The 19,707-nt window shown below is 38.0% G+C and overlaps 1 protein-coding gene across 1 annotated transcript in view; it reads left to right on the forward strand.

The window, feature by feature from the left end:
• Positions 1–19,188, forward strand: part of FTO (FTO alpha-ketoglutarate dependent dioxygenase) — a 219,190-nt gene extending 200,002 nt beyond the window's left edge. Inside the window, exon 9 of the mRNA XM_054640716.2 lies at positions 18,853–19,188. Coding sequence (XP_054496691.2) covers positions 18,853–19,006 — 154 coding nt within the window. The 3' untranslated portion in view covers positions 19,007–19,188. The remainder of the gene's footprint in view (positions 1–18,852) is intronic.
• The last annotated feature ends 519 nt before the right edge of the window (positions 19,189–19,707 follow it).

Here is a 19,707-nt window from a genome sequence, read left to right on the forward strand (position 1 = left end):
CTTTAGTTAAAAGTTACACAATTCAGCGACTGATGCATTTCTGGAATGTGGATCATATCCTTAAAATCACCCTCACTCTATGGATTGCCTTGCAATATAGAATTATTCTCATAGGCTGCCTGGTGTCAGGGCTAAAAACATAATTAAGTCAGTGATAATATGAGAAATTCATTTTTCCTGCCCAGTGACACGCAATTCTTTTCCAGGGGTTCTGTGCATATTTTAACTTATAGCTGTGACTCTCTTTGTTGTACTTCTTTCTGAATTTTTTAAATAGTAATCAACGTGTTTTATAGACTGATCCATGACTCCTGTAGTACATTTCTGCTTTGAGATGTTTATTTTTTTCTTTTCTTACAAGTTTCTTTTTTCTTTTTCTTTTTCTTTTTCATATAGGTGGCCATTATCAGTACATGGGAACAGCAGTCTGACTTGATATGTTGCATATACTATGAGTTTAATGTTTTTTTTCCCATTGCACTTCATTTCCCTAATGCTACCTGAGGTACTTGGAGACACATGCATCCCTGTCTTCTGTCTTTGAGAGTTAACTTCAACTGGAGCAATAAAATCTGGGTGCTTTTTGGAGCATTAAATCTGGCGAGCGGATATTTGTCGCGATGTCTTTCAGGACCACCAGGTGTATGTCAGGGAGTGGGAAAGTTGCTCCACAGGTAACTCAAATCTCTCTGAGCAAGGCTGGTACATGAAGAAGCCATTTGTATCCCACTGAGTCCCACGGTGCTGAGGAGGTTGCTGAGATTTACACGACTCCAATCTCTGCAGCTGATAAGAAGGGTGGCTGCAGCAGGGCTGCATCCGTGTGACCTGAATCCCCGTTTCTCCTGCTTCAGAGTGGCGCTAGTGGGGTTCTTGGGTTTTTATTTGTGTTGGTTTTAGCTGGGTCAGGGCTGCTGTGAAGGGTGCATTTTATGAAAGCAGGCAGCTGGAAAGCAGTGAAGGGAGAGCTCGGGAAAGGGAGCCCTGCTGCCCCTTGGGGACGAGGTGGGAATGCTGGGTCAGAGGGAATGCACTGCCAAGGGCCCCGAATGCCTTTCCCATAGCTTACTTAGGGTTGCCCCAATGCTTTTAGACAGAATTGTTGTCAATGGTATTGATCAGATGTTCTGATAATCCAGCGAGCTTCCTGATGTGTTAAATTCCCTTCTTTCACGTGGTGTTAAGTGTGGAAGAAGTATCTGTAACTCTCAGGGGACACCAGCAAAGGATGACTGCTTGCCATCAATTGTGCTGCACATGCCAATTCCAATTAGTCATTTACTAGCCACTTTTAACACTTTCTAGCAATTCTCTGTACCCTTCAAATATACTGTGTACTTCTGGAGTTTTAATTTATGTTTTTATCAGAAGAATTACACAGAAAGTTTTCTTTTAATCAGACATGACAGTGGTGAATTAAATTTTTCTACCCATGGATTCTTAAAAGTGTATATTCAAACTGAAAAGAGGAAAAAGAAGCTGCCAACTCCAGAGGAGCAAAATGTTGTATTTAAAACAATATAAACAGAGCAAACAGGACCAAATGTAACATTTCAATGTAAGCTAAAATTTGCAATGCATCTTGGCAGAAAACTTAACTTTGCTTAAGCTTCTGATTTCTTTTGCATAGTTGCTTGATAGTTTTATGAACAGCTTCTTTCTGTAGAAAATACCAATATTTCAATCTACTTTAGCTTGTGCTTTGAATTGGTTATAATGCAAGAGGAAGGGTGAGATTTTTGAGACCTCCTCCTTTTTTATTGTCTGCATGCATGTACAGTAACAGCTTCCAGGTTTCCCATTCTCCATCACCACAGCTCAGAAGAGCTGTTAGTGCAGACAAGATCAGATGTCATCACCAGTTTTGTCTAAAGGGTCTTGTGTGATGTGCCACCTTCTCACCACCTCCTCCCTGCTCTGCAGTGGAGAAGGGCAGGAGGGCAGCCCACGGGAAGGCATCCAGAATTCTCCTTCAGTCAAAGTGAGACTTAATACAGCAAGAAATGGGTTAATGATTGCATCTCCACTTCAGCAAATGCACAATAAAGAGGTAGATTAGGAGAGATGAAAAATTTATTGCAAAAGTGGCACAGTATTATGAAAAACAAAATGATTTCATTGAGCGGGAGTTCTGTTATCATAATCCTAACAATAAACTCCGTTACAATAATAATAGGAGAAAAACTAATTGCAGCAAGGACAGGACAAATCTTTTTTAATCCTCCTTGTCATCTCAACTAAATCCAAACCTATTTGTATTAACCTTTGCTGACAGAGTCACATGATGGACATAATTTCTAGTAATTTACCAGCAGTAGATCTAACCTTTCTTCATCAAATATTCATAAAGGCATGATTCTCAATGATTTTCTGTCTCTTTTCATATTTACAGCTTGTTGTCTTCTTCCTTTTTACTATAATTTGAACACAATTGAAGTCAGATGGAATTAAAGTGGAATTGCTATAGTGCCTACAGTACCTGAAAGCAATGAATAACTAATTGAAATTTCTTATAAGTCAAGATCATGCTGTACTCTGATGGGACAGCATTAAACAGTCCACATGTCCTTGCCTTTTGAGGGGTTAAAAACTTAACCCAGATTAAATGGCATCAGTTCTTGTCATCTGCATAACTGTTTAAAATGTGTGTGTCATGCATCTGCATAAACACACGTGGAGTTGAAAGTATGAACTTTTACTGAATCCTTGGACAAGGTATTTGACTCATGAAAAGAAATGCTGTGGGCTCACTTCTTTCTTTAGGTGTAAATAAGACTGACCATTGAATTATTCAATTATGCTGGTGTAAAACTGATATAAATGTTTGAAGATAAATCAGTTAGATTGAGGCAGTGCAGAAGTAGCATGAAATTTGGACTATGCATGTCTTCCCTTCTAGGAAATTTAAATCTGAATTGCGATTATATGGTACCTGCAAAATGATCACATGTCACAGTAGTGTTTGTTTCTAATGAAGAAATTAGACCCGTTCAATGCAAATAGAAAGTATAATGGAAAATATTAAACAGAGATTCATATACATAAAATATGTGATAAATTCTCAGAAATACTTTGGACTGGTATATTTGAATTTATGATTGGCCAATTGCTGTAAACATTCTTTGCATCATGCTATGAACCAAAACCCTGGCTGTGAGTAGCTGTGGTAGACAATGTGGTGTCACTCTGCTCATTCTCACCAGAAGAGATTGTGGATAAGTGGAAACACTATAAATGTTTTAAAATGAGCTAAAGTCCTTTTTCAGTATGCATAGTGTGCAAAGGATTTTTTTTTCTTCACTAGTTCAGGTGCTGATTTCTCATGCATTGAGAGCATGTTATTGTGACACCAGAAGGGGTTTGGTGTTTGGATAGAGCAGTGATGAGGGCATAGAAAGCAGTTAAATATGAAGGAGATGAGCTTACAGGTAAATACTACCTACTGGAGCAATTGATATGCTTTAATTACAACATTTGGTATGTTTCAAGTTAGGCATAGAGGTTTTAAGCAATTCCTTAAAAGAAACCCAGTTAATACTTTGGAGAAAAATGCAAGAAAGCTGTCTTGGAAATAGAAAAATTTATTTTAAAAAGACATAGAGATCTATATAAAGCTGTTGCTTCACTTCAGCTTTGCAGAGAATTAGAGCAAATTGTGTGTATTACTTCAGTTATTCTAACCTTTGTCAAAGAAAAGCCCTTTTTATATCCATAGTAGTTATGAAATAAGAGGAATAATTTCATAAATTACATCTATGCTTATTTGAATGCTCAAAATTACTAATTTTCAGAAATAAAAATTTTTAATTACCAAAATTAAAAACTCTCCTAATTTTATACTATTTTATAATAAAATTGAAATAAGCGCCCTTGTTTGTATATAATTAGAACTTTAAATTAATTGTATAAGGCTTTAAATAAAAGAATTTATAGGAATGTGCAAAAAGGCATTTCCTTTCTGGTGACAGCTTTAACTATTACAGATAAAACATTTATAAACTCCATAAGTAACATTAATGACATTTTCATATAGGTTCTGATTTCCTGAACTCACAGCTGGTTTATCTTTAGAGGTACATCCAGGGAGAACTTTAAAGTGCAGACTGCTTTGAAGAACAGAAAGCTAAACAATTAAACATAACTAACATTCTCTAATCAGTTATTGATATGGAGCTGTTTATTCTTTACAGCTTAGAGCACTGCAGCACCATAAATTTAAATGAGATGCCCCAGATCACATTCAAGTTTGAAGACACAGTCAGAAGTTACACAGAAAGTCCATAAAAGGAGATGTGTGCTCTCTTACCATTATTCAGTATTTGTTTCTTTCTCACAAATAAATCTTTCCCCAAAATAAACCACATCCATTTATTCATTGTTTGTGCCTAAATTTGTAGAATTCTACTGGGAGAATTATGGTGAAAATACCATATTTTTATCATGACCAACATAGGAAGAACTTCAAAGGGCTTTTCATAGATTCGTGACAAACAAAATATCTTCAAAGGGCTTTTAGGGAATACAGAAAGAACCTCATTATTCATTAGTACATGGGATGTAATAAAGAGAATCTGAAACCAAATATTGGTGTGGAAGAACTGGTTACAACCTAGGGATTCCCCCCCTCTTTTCCATATCACCTCTTATGAGGTTCTGGCAGTCTGCAAGTTTACAGTAATCAGTTGTTGGTGCAGTGAAATGGTCACCAGCAGTGACCATTCTATTGACCATTCCATCAACTTCTAATGCAGTTGATTACTCAATCATAATAAAGGAAAGAAGGAATAATACAGAAGGAAACTTCACTGGGTTCTAATACATTTTATATTATATGTGTAATTTGTTTTCAGTAGTGAGCTAATTATATTTTAATAAGTCAAACTGCTTTGTGCTCTCGTGGGAATATGAGAGAGGGTTCAGTACAGGGAAAACACACAGAGTTTGTAATTTAGCCATATATTGAAAGCATGGGTTTAGTCTGTACTGTAAAGACAATGCTTTGAAGTGTCTGGCATGTTATTTACAGGTTGTTTCCAAGAACATTTCCTCCCTGGTTTCTGTGCCAAAGTTATGCTCCTCTTTAGCTGACAGAAGTCTTGACATGGACTCTGAGTTTAGACTGTCTTCAGGTTTAGAGAATGTGTGGTTATCAATGTGATTATGATGCTCCTGGTAATTGCAGCTGACAGCAGTGAGTGTGCCTTGGTGCTGCAGGTGAATCTCAGGCACTTCCTCTGTGTAACTTCATCTAAAGAGTCTGACCAGCAGGTCAGAGCTTCCTGAAAAACTGGTTTTCCATCAGTCCCTTGGCAAGGGCAGAAGGTTGCTGGGACTAATCAAGTTGGTCTTGTGTGTAGCCAGTGAGGCTTTATGGCTTCCCAGGTGACCTTGGTCCTGTAATGTACCATAAAGGACTTTCTCCATTAATAGCTTGTTTGTGAGAGCTGGAAAGACAACTTGTAGTACAGCTGCTTTTCCTGCTTCTTCCATAATGACATTCTGAACAAGCAAGATGATGTCCTTTGATCCAATGTGACCTTGTATTTTTGGTGATTCTATGATATCTTTAGAGAAAATAAGTAAATTAAGATATAAACATGCTGCTTAGTTATATATTCATGTATTTCATTTTTTTTCATACATTGCATCACAAAATGTAATATTAATTAAATTTATGTGTGTGTAGCTACCTTTTGGCCAATTCTCTTTTCAGTTAAACCTATGTATATTAAACATTAGACTTATATCTGTCTGTAACAACTGCAAGGGAAGGGGGAATATGATGCTTCCTAAAAGATTTTTTTCCCCTGCATAAGGATTTTTCTCTCCATGGTGGTGTTGGGTTCAAAGGCTAAACTGATTCTTTTGGGGCTTTGAAAAGAGAACTCGTCTGTCTTCTTTCATTCTCCTGGAGTATCTTTTCCACTTAGAATGTATAATTTTATAGCAAGATCTATTACAAGGAGCTTTGAAAGTCTTATTCAAAGTAAGCTCATGAAAGAATGGATATATAAAAGTTTGAGCATCATTGTATTTGGGATTTGTATGTCAGTTGTTTTGACTTCTATCACAAGCTACTGTTCCTTTATGCCTGTGCTAGCTGTGTAACTGCATGGTTTCCAGGCAAGAATCTTTTCTTGATTTGAAGATGTCAGAAATTAGGAATGTTCTGTTCCTTTAACAGTTTTTCCCAGCATGTGATTGACTTTACTGTAAAAAACAGGCCTATTCAAATTTCTCTGGGTTCTTTTTTAAATTTCAGCCTCCACTGCTAGACAAGAGAGCTCTTCTATATATGATACTTTCTTTCAATCTATTAGTTTTAAATCTGATAAGTGAAGCAAATTGAATAAATCATTATCATGTGTTTTTCACATGTCTCCACAGTCTCTTTTCCCTGTTTTCTTCAACCTACTTCTAAAAGGCTGGAAACAAGGCTATTCCATGTTATTCTCATTTTGTTTGTCCATCAATATTTGTTTTCCAGAAAAGCACTGATTGTCATGCTTTATATATTCATGTTATCTGTCAAATGAGTGTTGTACCAGATTTCCTATTGCTTGATGATCTGCTACACAGCCTGTAGATCCCAGGAGCACTCCATCTCCCTTGTCATGATAGTAGCACTCTAACAGTCTAAAATTTCCAGAATTCAAATCAGCATTATTGGGCTACAGATCTTCAGTCTGATCCAAGTTAATTGCCCGACATAGGCCAGACATCAACATCTCTAACTGCCAAAACCCTTAAAGTTTGCATTCATTTCTTGGCATTATGACAGGCTGGAGTAATAGCATTTCAGCAGAGAAAAAGGTGACCACATTGTATAGTAGATTGATATGATCACAATATCATTTGAAATAGCAAGCAGCATAGGAGGGATATTGGGTCAGTTGCATACTCAGGGAAGCAATGTTTCTTGTAACAGGAAGAGAAAAAATTTCATCAGCAGTTTGTTGTTGTAAGGAAGCTCAGCTGGCAACATATAAGCTAGGAAAAATGGTGTCTGAAAAACAACATTCCTAGACAAAATAAAACGTATAGAAGGCCAAAATCATCCACTTTTCATAAAGTTTAAGTAACTGTTCTTTAGCAGACACAGAACAAAGGAAGACAAAACAGTAGGTCTCTTGTGAGAGTAGTGAAATGGATACTTTCTGTGATACATATCTTGATTTTTCATTAATTTGCACAAAATATGGAGGGATGGATAGTAAATTGCACCCAACAACAAAAGATTTCTCTTTCCTTGCATCAAAAAATTACCCAATTGTCCACAGAATTGGAATCTGACTGTGCAATGTAGGTTACTTTACAGAAACCCCTGGAAGTTGCTCTGGTAGGTTACTGAAGTCCAGCATTATTCAGGTAACATGCCCACGAATTTTTGTCCATGAGTTAGAATGTTCATGGCAGCACAGGGACTAGAGACTAAATGCAGAGAGAGGCATTGGGTTAGGGATAGGGCAGCTCCATTGGGCCCTTAAGAGAGGTTGCAGATAATCCTGTGTGTGGGCATGGCTGTGCTCTGAGCAGCGATGCAGAGATCCCCTCCCAGCCCCTACAGTGGAGCTTTCTCACCTGTGCTGAACCCAAAATGTATTTGAAATGAGATTTACATGTGTGACTGTGCATTTTGCTGAGAACTGAGGGAAGATAGAATCAGGTCTTTAATTAACTAACATAAGAGGTCTTTGGAATTCTGATGTGGTGTTTTAGGAGGAATTATATGATAAAATAACATGAGTAGCCTTGCAAGTCAATCAGCAGAGCAGATGTTAGCCTCTCTTCTTAGCAAACTTTGGGTTTTGTTGCCATTTCATGGTAAAGAATAAGTCAAGGGAAAGCACATAAATGAATTTGAGTTTTGCCTTTCAAATACTAAGAAAATAACCCATCTGAACTACTCATAAGGCATTAGCAGCATATACTTTATTATGATTGGACTGTTTCCTCTGGCAATAACTTCAAGAAGAGTTTCAGGAGTAGTTGTATTATCTATTGAGAAGCAATTTTTTACTTTCTGTAGAGGCAAGATAGTTTTATGAACAACTCTGAAGTTTACTCTGAAGGCCATTTCAGTCGCCCACAGATCTAACGATATTATGTTACCTCCTCTCGTTTCAAATTCACAGCATAAGAAGGAAAAAGAATGACATAAATTGGATGTTAGAAGAGTTCTGAAGATAGACATCAGAAGAATTCAAGAGTAAGAAGAGAACTCAGCATTATTTGTTATTTTCCATCCTAAAGTAAAAAAGAGAACAAAGCATCAAAAGCATCAGTAGTGATAGAGAGAGCTCAAAGCCAGGACTAGATATCATAGCATATAAAACAAGTGAGTTGGCACCACCAGAAGGTCTAAAGTCTTAGTCTGTGGTTTAAAGTCATTGATATTGCAGTCAGAAAGATCTTTCAGCTGCAGAAGTGAGATGAAGAGCTGTATGCATTTGTTGCTATAGACATTTTAGGTTTTGCCTGCTAGTAGCATTTTGGAGCTCACTGGGGTGAATAAGTGGTCTTGATGCTGAGACAATCCAAGTCCACTGATAGGATGTTATAGATCAGAATCTTTCATTTTTTGTAAGTACATCTGAAAATAATGGCTGTGAATGTAGGCCAGCATCAGATTCATGTGCTTTATCTTGTGTTTAAGTTGATTGAATGCAATCATATTCCATAAACTAAAGCATATTGTAGTCTTTAAATCATCATCCAGTCTGTAGTGGAATTTTAGTTGGTCTTAAAAAATATTGCAGAATTACCTTGATTCAAAAATTTTGAAGTACGGTGATGCTGAACTTGAAAGTATGTAAAGAAATATATTTCTTCACATTGTATTTGGGCAATGATAATTACTTACAAGTGAAAGTAGAAAAGGAAATTTCAGATCTCTATATAATGTTTGCAGTTATTTGAAATCCAAAGGGTAATAGAAAAATTTCTGATGTCTTGCTTAGTAGTCAGAAAGATTTACTCCACTTGTAGAGAAGCAGCTTGTTGAGCATATTGTTGCCATATTATTTTTATTTGTGGCTGGACATACTGTAGCATTTCCTGGGATATCAAGTCTATTCATCTGCCAGCACTGGAATTTCTTTTTTGGTGGCATATTTTTATAGTGATTTATCCATAAAATATCACTGAATAAAGCAGCAGCCATGGAGAAATTCTGCAGTGGTTGAAATGTGATTAGTTACATGAGGCTTTCTTTTTTTATTCCTAAACTCCTAACTCTTCTTGGACCTCTCTGCCTTTCTTGTATCTGTTTTCTCATTTCCTTATTATTTGTTCCCTCCTGCATCCATTTCACCTCATGTTGACCCTAAAGAAACAGTGTTGTAGCCCACAGGATTGCATTGCTCTTACAGTAGGAGTTCCAATATATGTTATAAACATTCTGGTTGCAGGCTACAGCCAAGGTGCACAACATAGGGAAGACAATGTCTTTCTGCAGCACAATAAACCTTTAGTTTTGTTTGTTTCTTTGTTTCCTTAGCCTCTTAGGAGTTCAAGGCCATAGCTCTTGATAGAAAATGTGGTATAAGCTCCTCTTATATGTGTGTGTGAGTATATATATGTATATATGTATAAAGAGAGAGATGTCTGTGTGTACAGACGTATTTATGCCTCAGGTTGTAGTCTTAAACAAGATTTTAATTTCAGTCTTGAGAGAGTATTGGAGTTGTTTGGTGCTTATTATCCAACTACCATAGCTTCCTTTTGGCTATTGAAATGTGCAAATTCACTGAAATGGAGCAAAGCAGGCAAGTGGTGCATCTTAGGAAGAGTCTGAGAGAATCCAGGTGGTTTCTGGGGCAGGATCTCCATTTGGTGTCACCCTCCCTTATGAGCCATACAGGCACAAAGGAGTGTTCAGTGTAAAATCACACATGGAGTCCTTGCACAGTGGTTACTACAAATGTGTGAGGTCTGCAGTTCCATTCAGCTCCCAAGTGCTGCCCCTTGTGGGTCACCCTTGCTTTGGTCCTGATGGAAGTTGGGGGATTTTGGGGGTGGCATTTGCAGCCAGCAGGAGTGGTGCAGGAAGGATTACATTGCTTTGATGCTAAGATACAGACCCTTTCTCTCCAGACTGATTTAAGGATCAAGTAAGGTGGTTGCTGTTAGTTGCTTTCAGTCATGTTTCCTTTGATTTTACTTTCCTTATATAACAGGGATTTGTCATACAGCAGTTGATTTTTATTAACATGAAAAGCTGCCTTATGGAAAATCATACACTCAACAAGGAAAATGTTTTAGCTTTCTTGCAGAAGGGCAGAGCCTCCAGATCCTGAAGTTCTTTGGAAAAAGGGATTGCTTATTTTTAATGAGGTGGCATTAAATGGGAAGGCCATCCTCCTTCCGTGGAATTTGAAAAGTTCCTATGTTTATATTTTTGCTTACCTAGATAACTTTCACATATAAAGAGTACAAAAGATAAAGTGAAAGATTAAATGATGCTGGAAGCATCATTAACTTTTCAGATGACATTCTTTTGGAAAGTACAGTGTCTTTCAAAAAAATGTGCCATGTGCATGGCTCAGCCCCAGATCTTCCAGCAGTCTAATACTGGCAAGGGAGGGCATCTGTAGCCCCCTGGGAAGTGGGCTGTGGGGATTTCCTTTTCTCCTCTTTGTTGGTTTTTATTTCCATTTCCTTTTCCTCTCTTTTTTCTGTCATTTAACGCTGTTCTGCACAACAGAGGGGAGCATCTGGCCCCAAGTAAACACCCAATAAAATAAGTGGGGGAAATTCACAGCTCCCTTGGTGCTATTGCGTCTGTCTGTCTGGTTGTGGACTCAACAAGATAACCATGCATCAAATTACATTGTCCAGGCTATCTTCACAACCAGAAGTGCTTGAAACCTTATTTTAATAGAAGCTTAGATTCTGGAGAATACTATAAAATCTCTCCAAAGGCTCCAAATCAGCAATTCCATCTGTGTTTCTGCAAATGTAGAGGAACAATGCCCCAGCTGATTATGCAAACAGAATGAAAATAGTTATTTTAAAAGTGCATAAAATCGATACTTTGGGGAAAACAAGTCAGCTGTGTTTATACTCAGCATATAGCAGACATTTTGTTTCTTTGTCTGAAAAAATCATAGGCAAGCAAGGATTGCAAGTGAAATAAAACAGCCTATCATACAGTGCAACAGAGGGGACTGGAACATCAGATGTCTCAGCAAAGGCTTAGAGAATTTTAGGTTCCTTCTGAGAGAATATAAATTATATTGAGGTTGATATATTTGTACGTTGTTTGAAGTCAAAGCCAAATATTCTTAACACGGTGGGAATAACTCCCTTCCCATTGCTGATCATGAAAAGTATGTAACTAAATCTATGTCTGTGGTGCTGAAAATTTCCTCCTAAATGCTGTCTCTTCTGGACTAATGGGATTTTTTGCAAGTATTGGTGTGAAGGGGTGTGCATATAAATATGTAGAAACGTGCTTCTCATACAGTCAGGATACATTCCTTGTATACATATTATTCTAAAAACAGGAAACAAAAGCATCTGAGAAACAGGACTGAAAGGGAACAATTTTTAGACCTATAAGTTAAATTGGATTAAACTTCATCTTTCAGCAAATGCCATGTTATTTATTCAGTGTTTCTCTGGGGGATTTCCCTACCCCCTACACTTTATAGCAAGTAGTGTTGTTTCTTAATTAAAAAATCAAACAAACATGGAATTGAGGCTGCCCCACACAGACACTCTCCTCTGGGAATAGGAGGTGCACTGATTTTCTCACGGACAGTTTCTGGGTCTGTTGGACACAAAGGAGGGGAAAAGCTGTGTCTGGGGAAGTCAAATTCACATCATGCATGGATGCCAGGACTATCCTGTGCTGCAGGGCCATCTCCTTAGGTATTGCCCTTTATAGGGGAGAGCTGGTGGGCATGGTGAGGAAGGTCACTGATAAACTCATCACAAGTCAGGTAGATTTCTGTTTATTAATTACCCCACAGTAGAGATTACTGTCTTGGAGAAAGGAAGTTCTTGTTTCCTCTTTTCTTTCATTCTTTCCACACAGAGCTGGAATGTTTTGGAGATTTCAAGGCTTTACAATCCCCATTCTGTAGCTGAAACAAACCTTTATCCTTTTCCTTAGTTTCTGACCTAAATAGTTCAGAAAGACTGATGTACATTTTGAGAGATTTTAATTACTATTGTGGGGGGAAAGTATTTTAAGTTCTTTACAGTTAAGACAAAGCAAAATGGTTGTTTTTTTTTTAAATTATTTTGAGTTTCACTTCTTTCTACAAATGCATGTGAAGCACATTGGTGCACCACTTGAAAAGTCTTTTGGTTGGACTCCACCTGTGCTTTGGTTGCTGTTATTTCAACATCTGGAGGGTTTTTCTCATATTTACCTGGTTTACAATTTGAGTAATAATAGATACGCTGACATTTTCGAGCTAATGCAACTGCCGTTTCACCCTGTTTAGTGTCGGGTTCATTGATCTCTTCCCTGCTTTTCTGTGGAACAGCAAAATGCACTCTGCAGGCCAGTGTTAAAGATGGATTCTGCTATAGATTCACTTTGTCAAAGTGCACACAAGGGTGGCTGTTTTCAGGCTGTCCCACTTTGTCACCAGTGATGCCTCAGGAGTTGCAGCAGTGCCCTCATTTCCAATGGAATGGTTTATTTTGAAGGTAAAGCTCTTCAGTCGGTGACTGTAAACGTTGGTTCTGTGGCAAGGGCCAAAAGCAGCAGTGACATGAGCTATTCTCAACCTTTGAAAGAAGCAGACAGAGATCATCTGATGTGCCAGCAAATGTATTTGTTCTTGCATCTTTCTGCAGCTGATACTTCTTTTTTTCTTAGATAAATATTTAACTGATATTGCCTCTATCCCTTTCCTAAAACTGGCTTTCTCTTTTCAAGTTTCTTATCTGGAAACAAACTCTTTTTGTCCTTTCTATAAATGCAGTCCTGGTCTCAGCCATTATTTATGGCTGGGCACACTGTAGTTACAGCACATGAAAGAACATCAGCAATGACTTATTGTAAATGGGACAGACTTCTTGGGAATGCACTGGGGATTAGATGTCCAAAAGAATGAAGCACTGCTCTTTTTCCATCTGGCCACTTCATTTCACTGCCTATTTGGGACCAGCACTTCTAAAATCTAGTTTGCAGAGTCAAATATTGATTTAATTTGGAGGGTTTTTTATTCTTAAAAGGTAGAGTAAACCTGGGAAGGTTTTACTTGTGCAGAGTCACAGGAGGGACAAGCAGGGAACAACTGAAAGAAACTATTTCTGTCAAAGTTGGCAATTTTCTGATTGGTTGATTAAAAAGACTAAGAAAATCTTTTCTCTAGATTGGACTCAATAACTTTCAAAATGTCAGTTTGGGCATGAAAAATTCAAATTTTCTTGGTGATATAGTCATATAAAAATGGTATTTCAGTATATTTGTATTTTCTCCATCCTCTGTTTTCTCAGGAGATAGTCTTTAGGATGCAAACTAAAAAGGTTAATATCAGGTGAAGGATTTTTAATTATTAGCTTCCTTATGTTTTACAGAGTTTAAGCAAAGAGGTCAGAAAGTATTCCACCCTAACCCTTTGTCATGATGGAGCATTAGTCAACCCATTTTCTAAACACCCTTCAAAACACCTTTGGTGGAGCTCCAGCTGACATACTGATTCCATATATGCTATTTCTTCTGAAATAAGATAAATCAGAAGTCAAGCTTTCAATATTTTTTGACTATAAGCAAGTTAAGTTCCAGCTCCTAATGTAGATCTCATGTCTTGTATTAATTCTCCAGAAAAAGCTCTGGGAGAGCATAGGACTGGTTTCCCTTGGATACAGGTGATCCAGGCTGGAGTACTGTCTGTCTTGTATGTGCTCTGGCAACTCAGAGTGTCTTGAAATGACATGGGATTATCCTAACACTGAGGTTAGAGTAGCTACATGTGGTGTACACAATAATTTTCCATGTGGAGTAATTGTTTGAGGGATGAGTATGAAAAAGTCCAAACCTAAAGCAAATCTCTATGTCCCAGGTACCTGTACTAGTAGGATTTGTGTTCCACAGCAGAGCTCTGTGTTGTAACATTAATAACCCATATTTGATCAGACCCATATGTGCAAAGTCATTGTGAGTTTTAAGAGTGGAAGATGGTGTCTAATGAAGTTGCTGCTGTTCCTCTTACTCAGAACAGCAGGCCCCCATGTTAGCAGAGCTGTGCCATTTTAAGCAATGTCAGTCTGGGTTTCAGGAATGCATTTGTCTTAGTCAAGTGATCCAAATGCTTTTTTTGCCTGGGCCATTCTTTTAAAAGTTACCCTGAAGTTTTGAATAACAGTACAGTAACACCTTTTTTCTAGCATGAATAGAGGGAGAACATAGCTCCCCATATAAAACATAAAATTCCAGGAGTGCTGGAGTAAGCAGGTGTGGGTGAGTGTGCACTTTTGTACCAGCAGGGCAAACGTCCCATCCTCCCCTTCTGACCATGTCAGTGCATGGGGAAATCAGCCAGACCCATTCTCCTCATCTTACCCTATGAATTTCCATGTCATCTCCATTGGTCTTTGAAGTGCTGGGCACAGGTAACTGAATGAGTACCATCTCAGAAACAGGGCTGTTTATATCCTCTCCTCACTCCTAGCATGCCTGTGCAGTCTGAGCCACTGATTGACCCCTATTGATCTCATTTGACTGCACTTCTGTGGAGTAGACAAACAGTGCAAGAGAATCCAGGGACTCTAATTCACAGTACCTTATTTAGGTTTCTGGGCAATAATTCTTATTTGCATTAATCGCTTGCATTAATCACGCAGAACCCGAGGCTGCCTCTTGCCTTCTCTGCATTCCTGCCCCTGACAATGGAACAAAAAGGTATCTGCTCTGAAGAAAGAGTGGTTTAAGTATATTGACACTTGATGCTTAGTAGTTGCAAAACTTAACTGTTAGAAAAAAAAGACATTTTTTCAAATCAATGACTCACGCATTACTGTAAAATATATCGATTAAAAACAAAGCATAATGTTAGTCATTTAGTCAGTAGAGTGATGCAATACTGAAATAAATTTATCCCTTGACTTTTGCATTAACCTTTTATTGACTGCTTGCATACTCATAATTAACACACACTTTAGCTAGCTTGGTTAATTTTAGCATTGTGATCAGTGTCCTCTAATGTAGATGACACCCTGATCATCAAAAACCAGTGCAGCCCAGGGAACCATGACCAGGCAAGTGTCTGTCTCAGTGGATGCACCCCTGCCCAGGGAGAGACCAGCCACCTTCCAGGGAAAGCATCATCAGCTGTTATGCAAATAGTCAAACAGTCATACGAATGCTTGTCATCACTTAGTTGAACATATTAATAAATATTAATAAATATTAATGAGCAAAGTCCGCTTGTAAAAAACAGACAAAAAGGTTATGAAAAATCTGAGAACTTTAGAGGGTAGAGGTAGTGAGAACATGCTCTTCAACAGTAACTAAAAATGTGCTTTTTAAATTGAAACTGTCACAAGTCTTGATTGTTTTTGTAAGAAAGTAGGGACTATGGAGTTTTGTGCATTCTATAAACAAACAATTCTTTCTATAATATGTTATTGAAAACTTACTGTCAAGGTGTTGCAGCTAAATTGCTCTGAAATATATCACAGCAGTTTTCCTGTTCTCCTGCTGCAGATAAAGTATTGAAGGAATCTATTCTGTATATCAAAGTTTATGTGATTTCCACTCTTTATACAGTTTTTACATATAATATGCAGAGGTTAGTTCTATTTTCTTTTGGAGTTTTGACTCTAGTAACTCAAATAACAGTTTTAAATTGATATGGAATATTTTCATTAACTTACAATTGTAACTCTTCATACTTTCCCACTACCACCACAGCTCAATGTTTGCAGCCTTTTTTTGTTTTTTTTAATCAGGAGTTATTGTTGCTAACTCATTTTAACTGTCAGATACAAAGAATTTTAAATCAATCTGTGCAATCATTTAGATGCCTTTGATTGTTCTGCTTCAGTTTAAAATGTTGCTCTGCTTTTGGCAAGATCTTCAGCTCTGTTCCACTTCTACAAATTAAAGACCATTGTAGGAACAATTTATATGCTCCTCTAGAAAGGTCTGGTTTTTGCACCCTAGTTCTGAGTGAGAAGGGACATTTTTCACCATGTTCCAGATTGTGGGAGCTGTTCACATGGATTGCTTATTGAACTGCAGTGACTGCCTAGAACCAGCCCCATAGCTTTGAACATGAAAATCTTAAGCTGTCTTTGATGTCAGCAGATCCAGCACAGGGGTTGTAATTTTGGTCAAAATAGATGATTGACAGATTATAAGAATGTATCATTCCCTGCTGTTCTTGCTAGTATGGAGCAAAGCTGTAGAAATCCAACAGAAGGAGGAAAGCACCATGGCATCACTGAACTTGGAGTGCTTTCCCTTTTTTGTATTTTTACAGCACATTGATGCATTTCTGTCTCCAGACTGGCACAGCAAGTCTGAGGACCTGACACACTTGCATTCCTCTAGTCCCTCCCATGGAATATGCTGTGGTTAAAACCTCCCCAGCTGCCTCATCTCCTGGAAGCTCCGGGCTGTGGGGAGACCTCTCAGCAAAGGCTCTGCTGGTACAAATATAGAAAAGGGAAAGTAGCAAGCAGTGGCTGTTGGGCTGTCCAGGCACAGCATCACCATCACTACCACCACATTTACAGCAACAAAAACACCCACATGTGAGGGAGAAGCTGGTCAGTCTGTTTCTGTGAGAGAGCAAGGGAAAAAAAGACATGAAAGGTAAAAAGAGGACTCTGAAATGCTGAGGAAGCTAAAGGTTGATATATCTTTTCTCTCAGTGAAAACTTTTATTAGATGTGGGAGAGAGAAAATGTTTATTATTATTATTATTAGCTGAGTTTTGCAGATCACATAACATGCCTGCAGTATTTACTGGCTGAGCTTTGTGATTTGTCATCTGCAATAATCATTACATGGTTAATTTATCCACTTTAAGATGGAAATGCTTAAACTGGAATGTCTTATACTACCCACCAAACTGAGTGTATTATTTTGTGCCAAGACAGAAAATAAAGCAAGCTTTTAGAAGCCTTATAGAGTTATGCTGTAATTAGTTTCAGCTTCCCCTGCATATTAATTTTCTCCTGTTCCTTTATATAATTTGGAAAATGTCTTCAGAACATGATGGCACAATCAGTTAAGTACCTCTCAGAACTCACACACTAAACTGCATTTGCTATAACAACTATTATAAAGCAGCCAGCAAAACAAATCCTCTGTTATTCTGTACAGTGCAGCTTATCAATGCAAACAGTTTAATATTTATGCTAAGAGGATTGTCACAAGTAGCTTCTGTTCCTTTAATTCTTGTTTTAAATAAATAATGAGAACATTTAAACACATTACTCTTCCCAGGGCCCTGAGGTCGGCTAATCTTATTATTTATGAAGTGATGTGCTACATAATAGTACTTAGTGCATGTTAACAGATGCTATTATCAGGGGCTGATGTGGAGAGCTGAAGATATATTGGAATGCTCTGTGTTAATACTGTCCTTGCAGTGTAATGTACGATGGATTGAGTGCCCAGGATGCTGGTGCAGCAATTAACCACCCACCAACATGGGTGTAAAGCTGAAGGATGTTTTCTCATGGGGATTACACTGCTATTAATAATTCCCAGGAGAAGAAGACATCTTTCATTTGGCAACAGTCTCTTCCAGAAGGTCAGTGGTGTGGACAAGGAAGTTGAGTGTGTCAGTACTCTTGGAGTTCATTCTGCTGAGGTGAAAGATGGATATATGTTTAAAACAGCTTTAAAGTTCTTACAAAAGTTATGTGCTTTATGGAAGACAAATTTTTAAAAATGTTATACAAGAGATAAAAGTGCATTTCTGCAATTTGGTTGTTATCTCTTTAAAGAGCTATATAGACCTGCAGTATGTACCAAAATTAGGGTAATTCTCAGCATTTTTCTTTTTTTCCCCATTGTAAATATAACTAATTAATCAGTAATGTGCAAATTTTTTGAGAGGAAGGGGAAAAAGGGGGGGGAGAAATCCTTCTTGAGCTGTGACAATGTTTTTGATGTGGCATTTATTAGTCTAATCTTTAGAGATATGATGGTTGCCACTTATAAAAACTTTCCTCTGCAGGCTGCAGTTCAGTTTAATATTATAATTAGACTTCACTACTATTGATGAATAATCCATTTAATAAAAAACATTGTAATTTAAACATTTTCTCTGGGGACTAACATACACTAGCCTCTTAATTTAATTTTATTGAAGTTTTGCCCACCCATTCATCATTGGAAGTTGTTATTAACCTCCATTTCCATTTTTCTTTATAGAATTTTCTCTTTTTATATTGCCTTTTTCTGTGCTAAGCAGGTTGATACACTTGTAAATCTCCAGAATCTACAAAGCTAGTCTGGCTTCTTTAATGTTGTTTAATCTATCCCCCCTGACCCTAATGCAGTAAATTCAGTTTAATCTTTCTCAATAATCTAGTAATACATTGGAAACCAGCAAACATTTAAATCTGATAATGATTTAATCACATACTTTAAATAACAGCTGAGATAATGAAAAAATAATTCACCATATAAAGGAACACTAACTGAGTTTTCTCTGTGATTGGCTTTTTGAGAAATCCCTATAGAAAATACAAAGCCTACAACTGAAATCAACTTCACTGGAAATGTGCAATCCACTTGGTGTCAGAAGATGTCGTATTTCTTTTTTTTATCATCTTTCTCTCTAAATTAATGCTCAAATGTATCCTTGCTGAGTATTCAGTTTCTTGATACAGTTTTACTTAAGTGGTTTATCTGCTTACCTTTCTTTTCAGATGCCAGTCAGACGCAGCAGAGAGCTTGCCAGAGGACCAGAGACCAGAATGCCATCCCTTCTGGACAGATGATGATGAATGTAATATGCCTCTGCCATATGATCTAGAAGAAGTAATTGCTTATCTACAAAATCTTGTTCAATGGATAGAATAACAAGTGACCTTCCAGCCTAGAATTATTGATGCTGGTCATCTGGGGAGAAGCTTTGTTATCATAAATCTTTTAAGCTTTATGATTTCTTGATTGTGTGTTATTTTGTTTGTCAATGCAGATTTTACCAGTCTTTAAACAGTAGCTTAGTTACTGTCTCATAATAAAAAGGACCAGCCCCCAAATTTTACACAAGTGTGTGTTTTTTAAGGCATAAAGTCCAGAACACCAGCTTTAGTTCCCTCCTCCTCCACTCTATTTCCCATTGACCCTGCAGCCCAGTGATGTCTGTGTATCACAGACTCACAGGATGGGGCAGGTTGGAAGGGACCACAGTGGGTCACAGGGCCCAGCCTCCCTGCTCAAGCAGAATTCCCCAGAGCACAGGCACAGGGCTGTGTCCAGACAGTTCTGGAATGTTCCCTGGGAGGGAGACTCCACAGGCTCTGGCCAGGCTGTTCAGTGCTCAGGCCCTGCACAGCAGAGAGCTCCTTGCTCATGTCCAGGTGGAACTCCCTCGGCACCATTGCTGCCCCTTCCTCTGTCCCATTGCTGGGCACCAGGAGCAGAGCCTGGTCCATCCTCTGACACCTCCTGCAGATACTGACAGCCATTATTGTCCCCTCTCAGCCATCTCTTCTTGAGGCTGAGCAGGCCCAGCTCTGCCAGTGTTGACACATTGCCTTGGTATCTAAATTTCAGCT

Source organism: Agelaius phoeniceus, chromosome 12 (assembly GCF_051311805.1).
Source record: "Agelaius phoeniceus isolate bAgePho1 chromosome 12, bAgePho1.hap1, whole genome shotgun sequence".
Lineage (NCBI taxonomy): Eukaryota > Metazoa > Chordata > Aves > Passeriformes > Icteridae > Agelaius > Agelaius phoeniceus.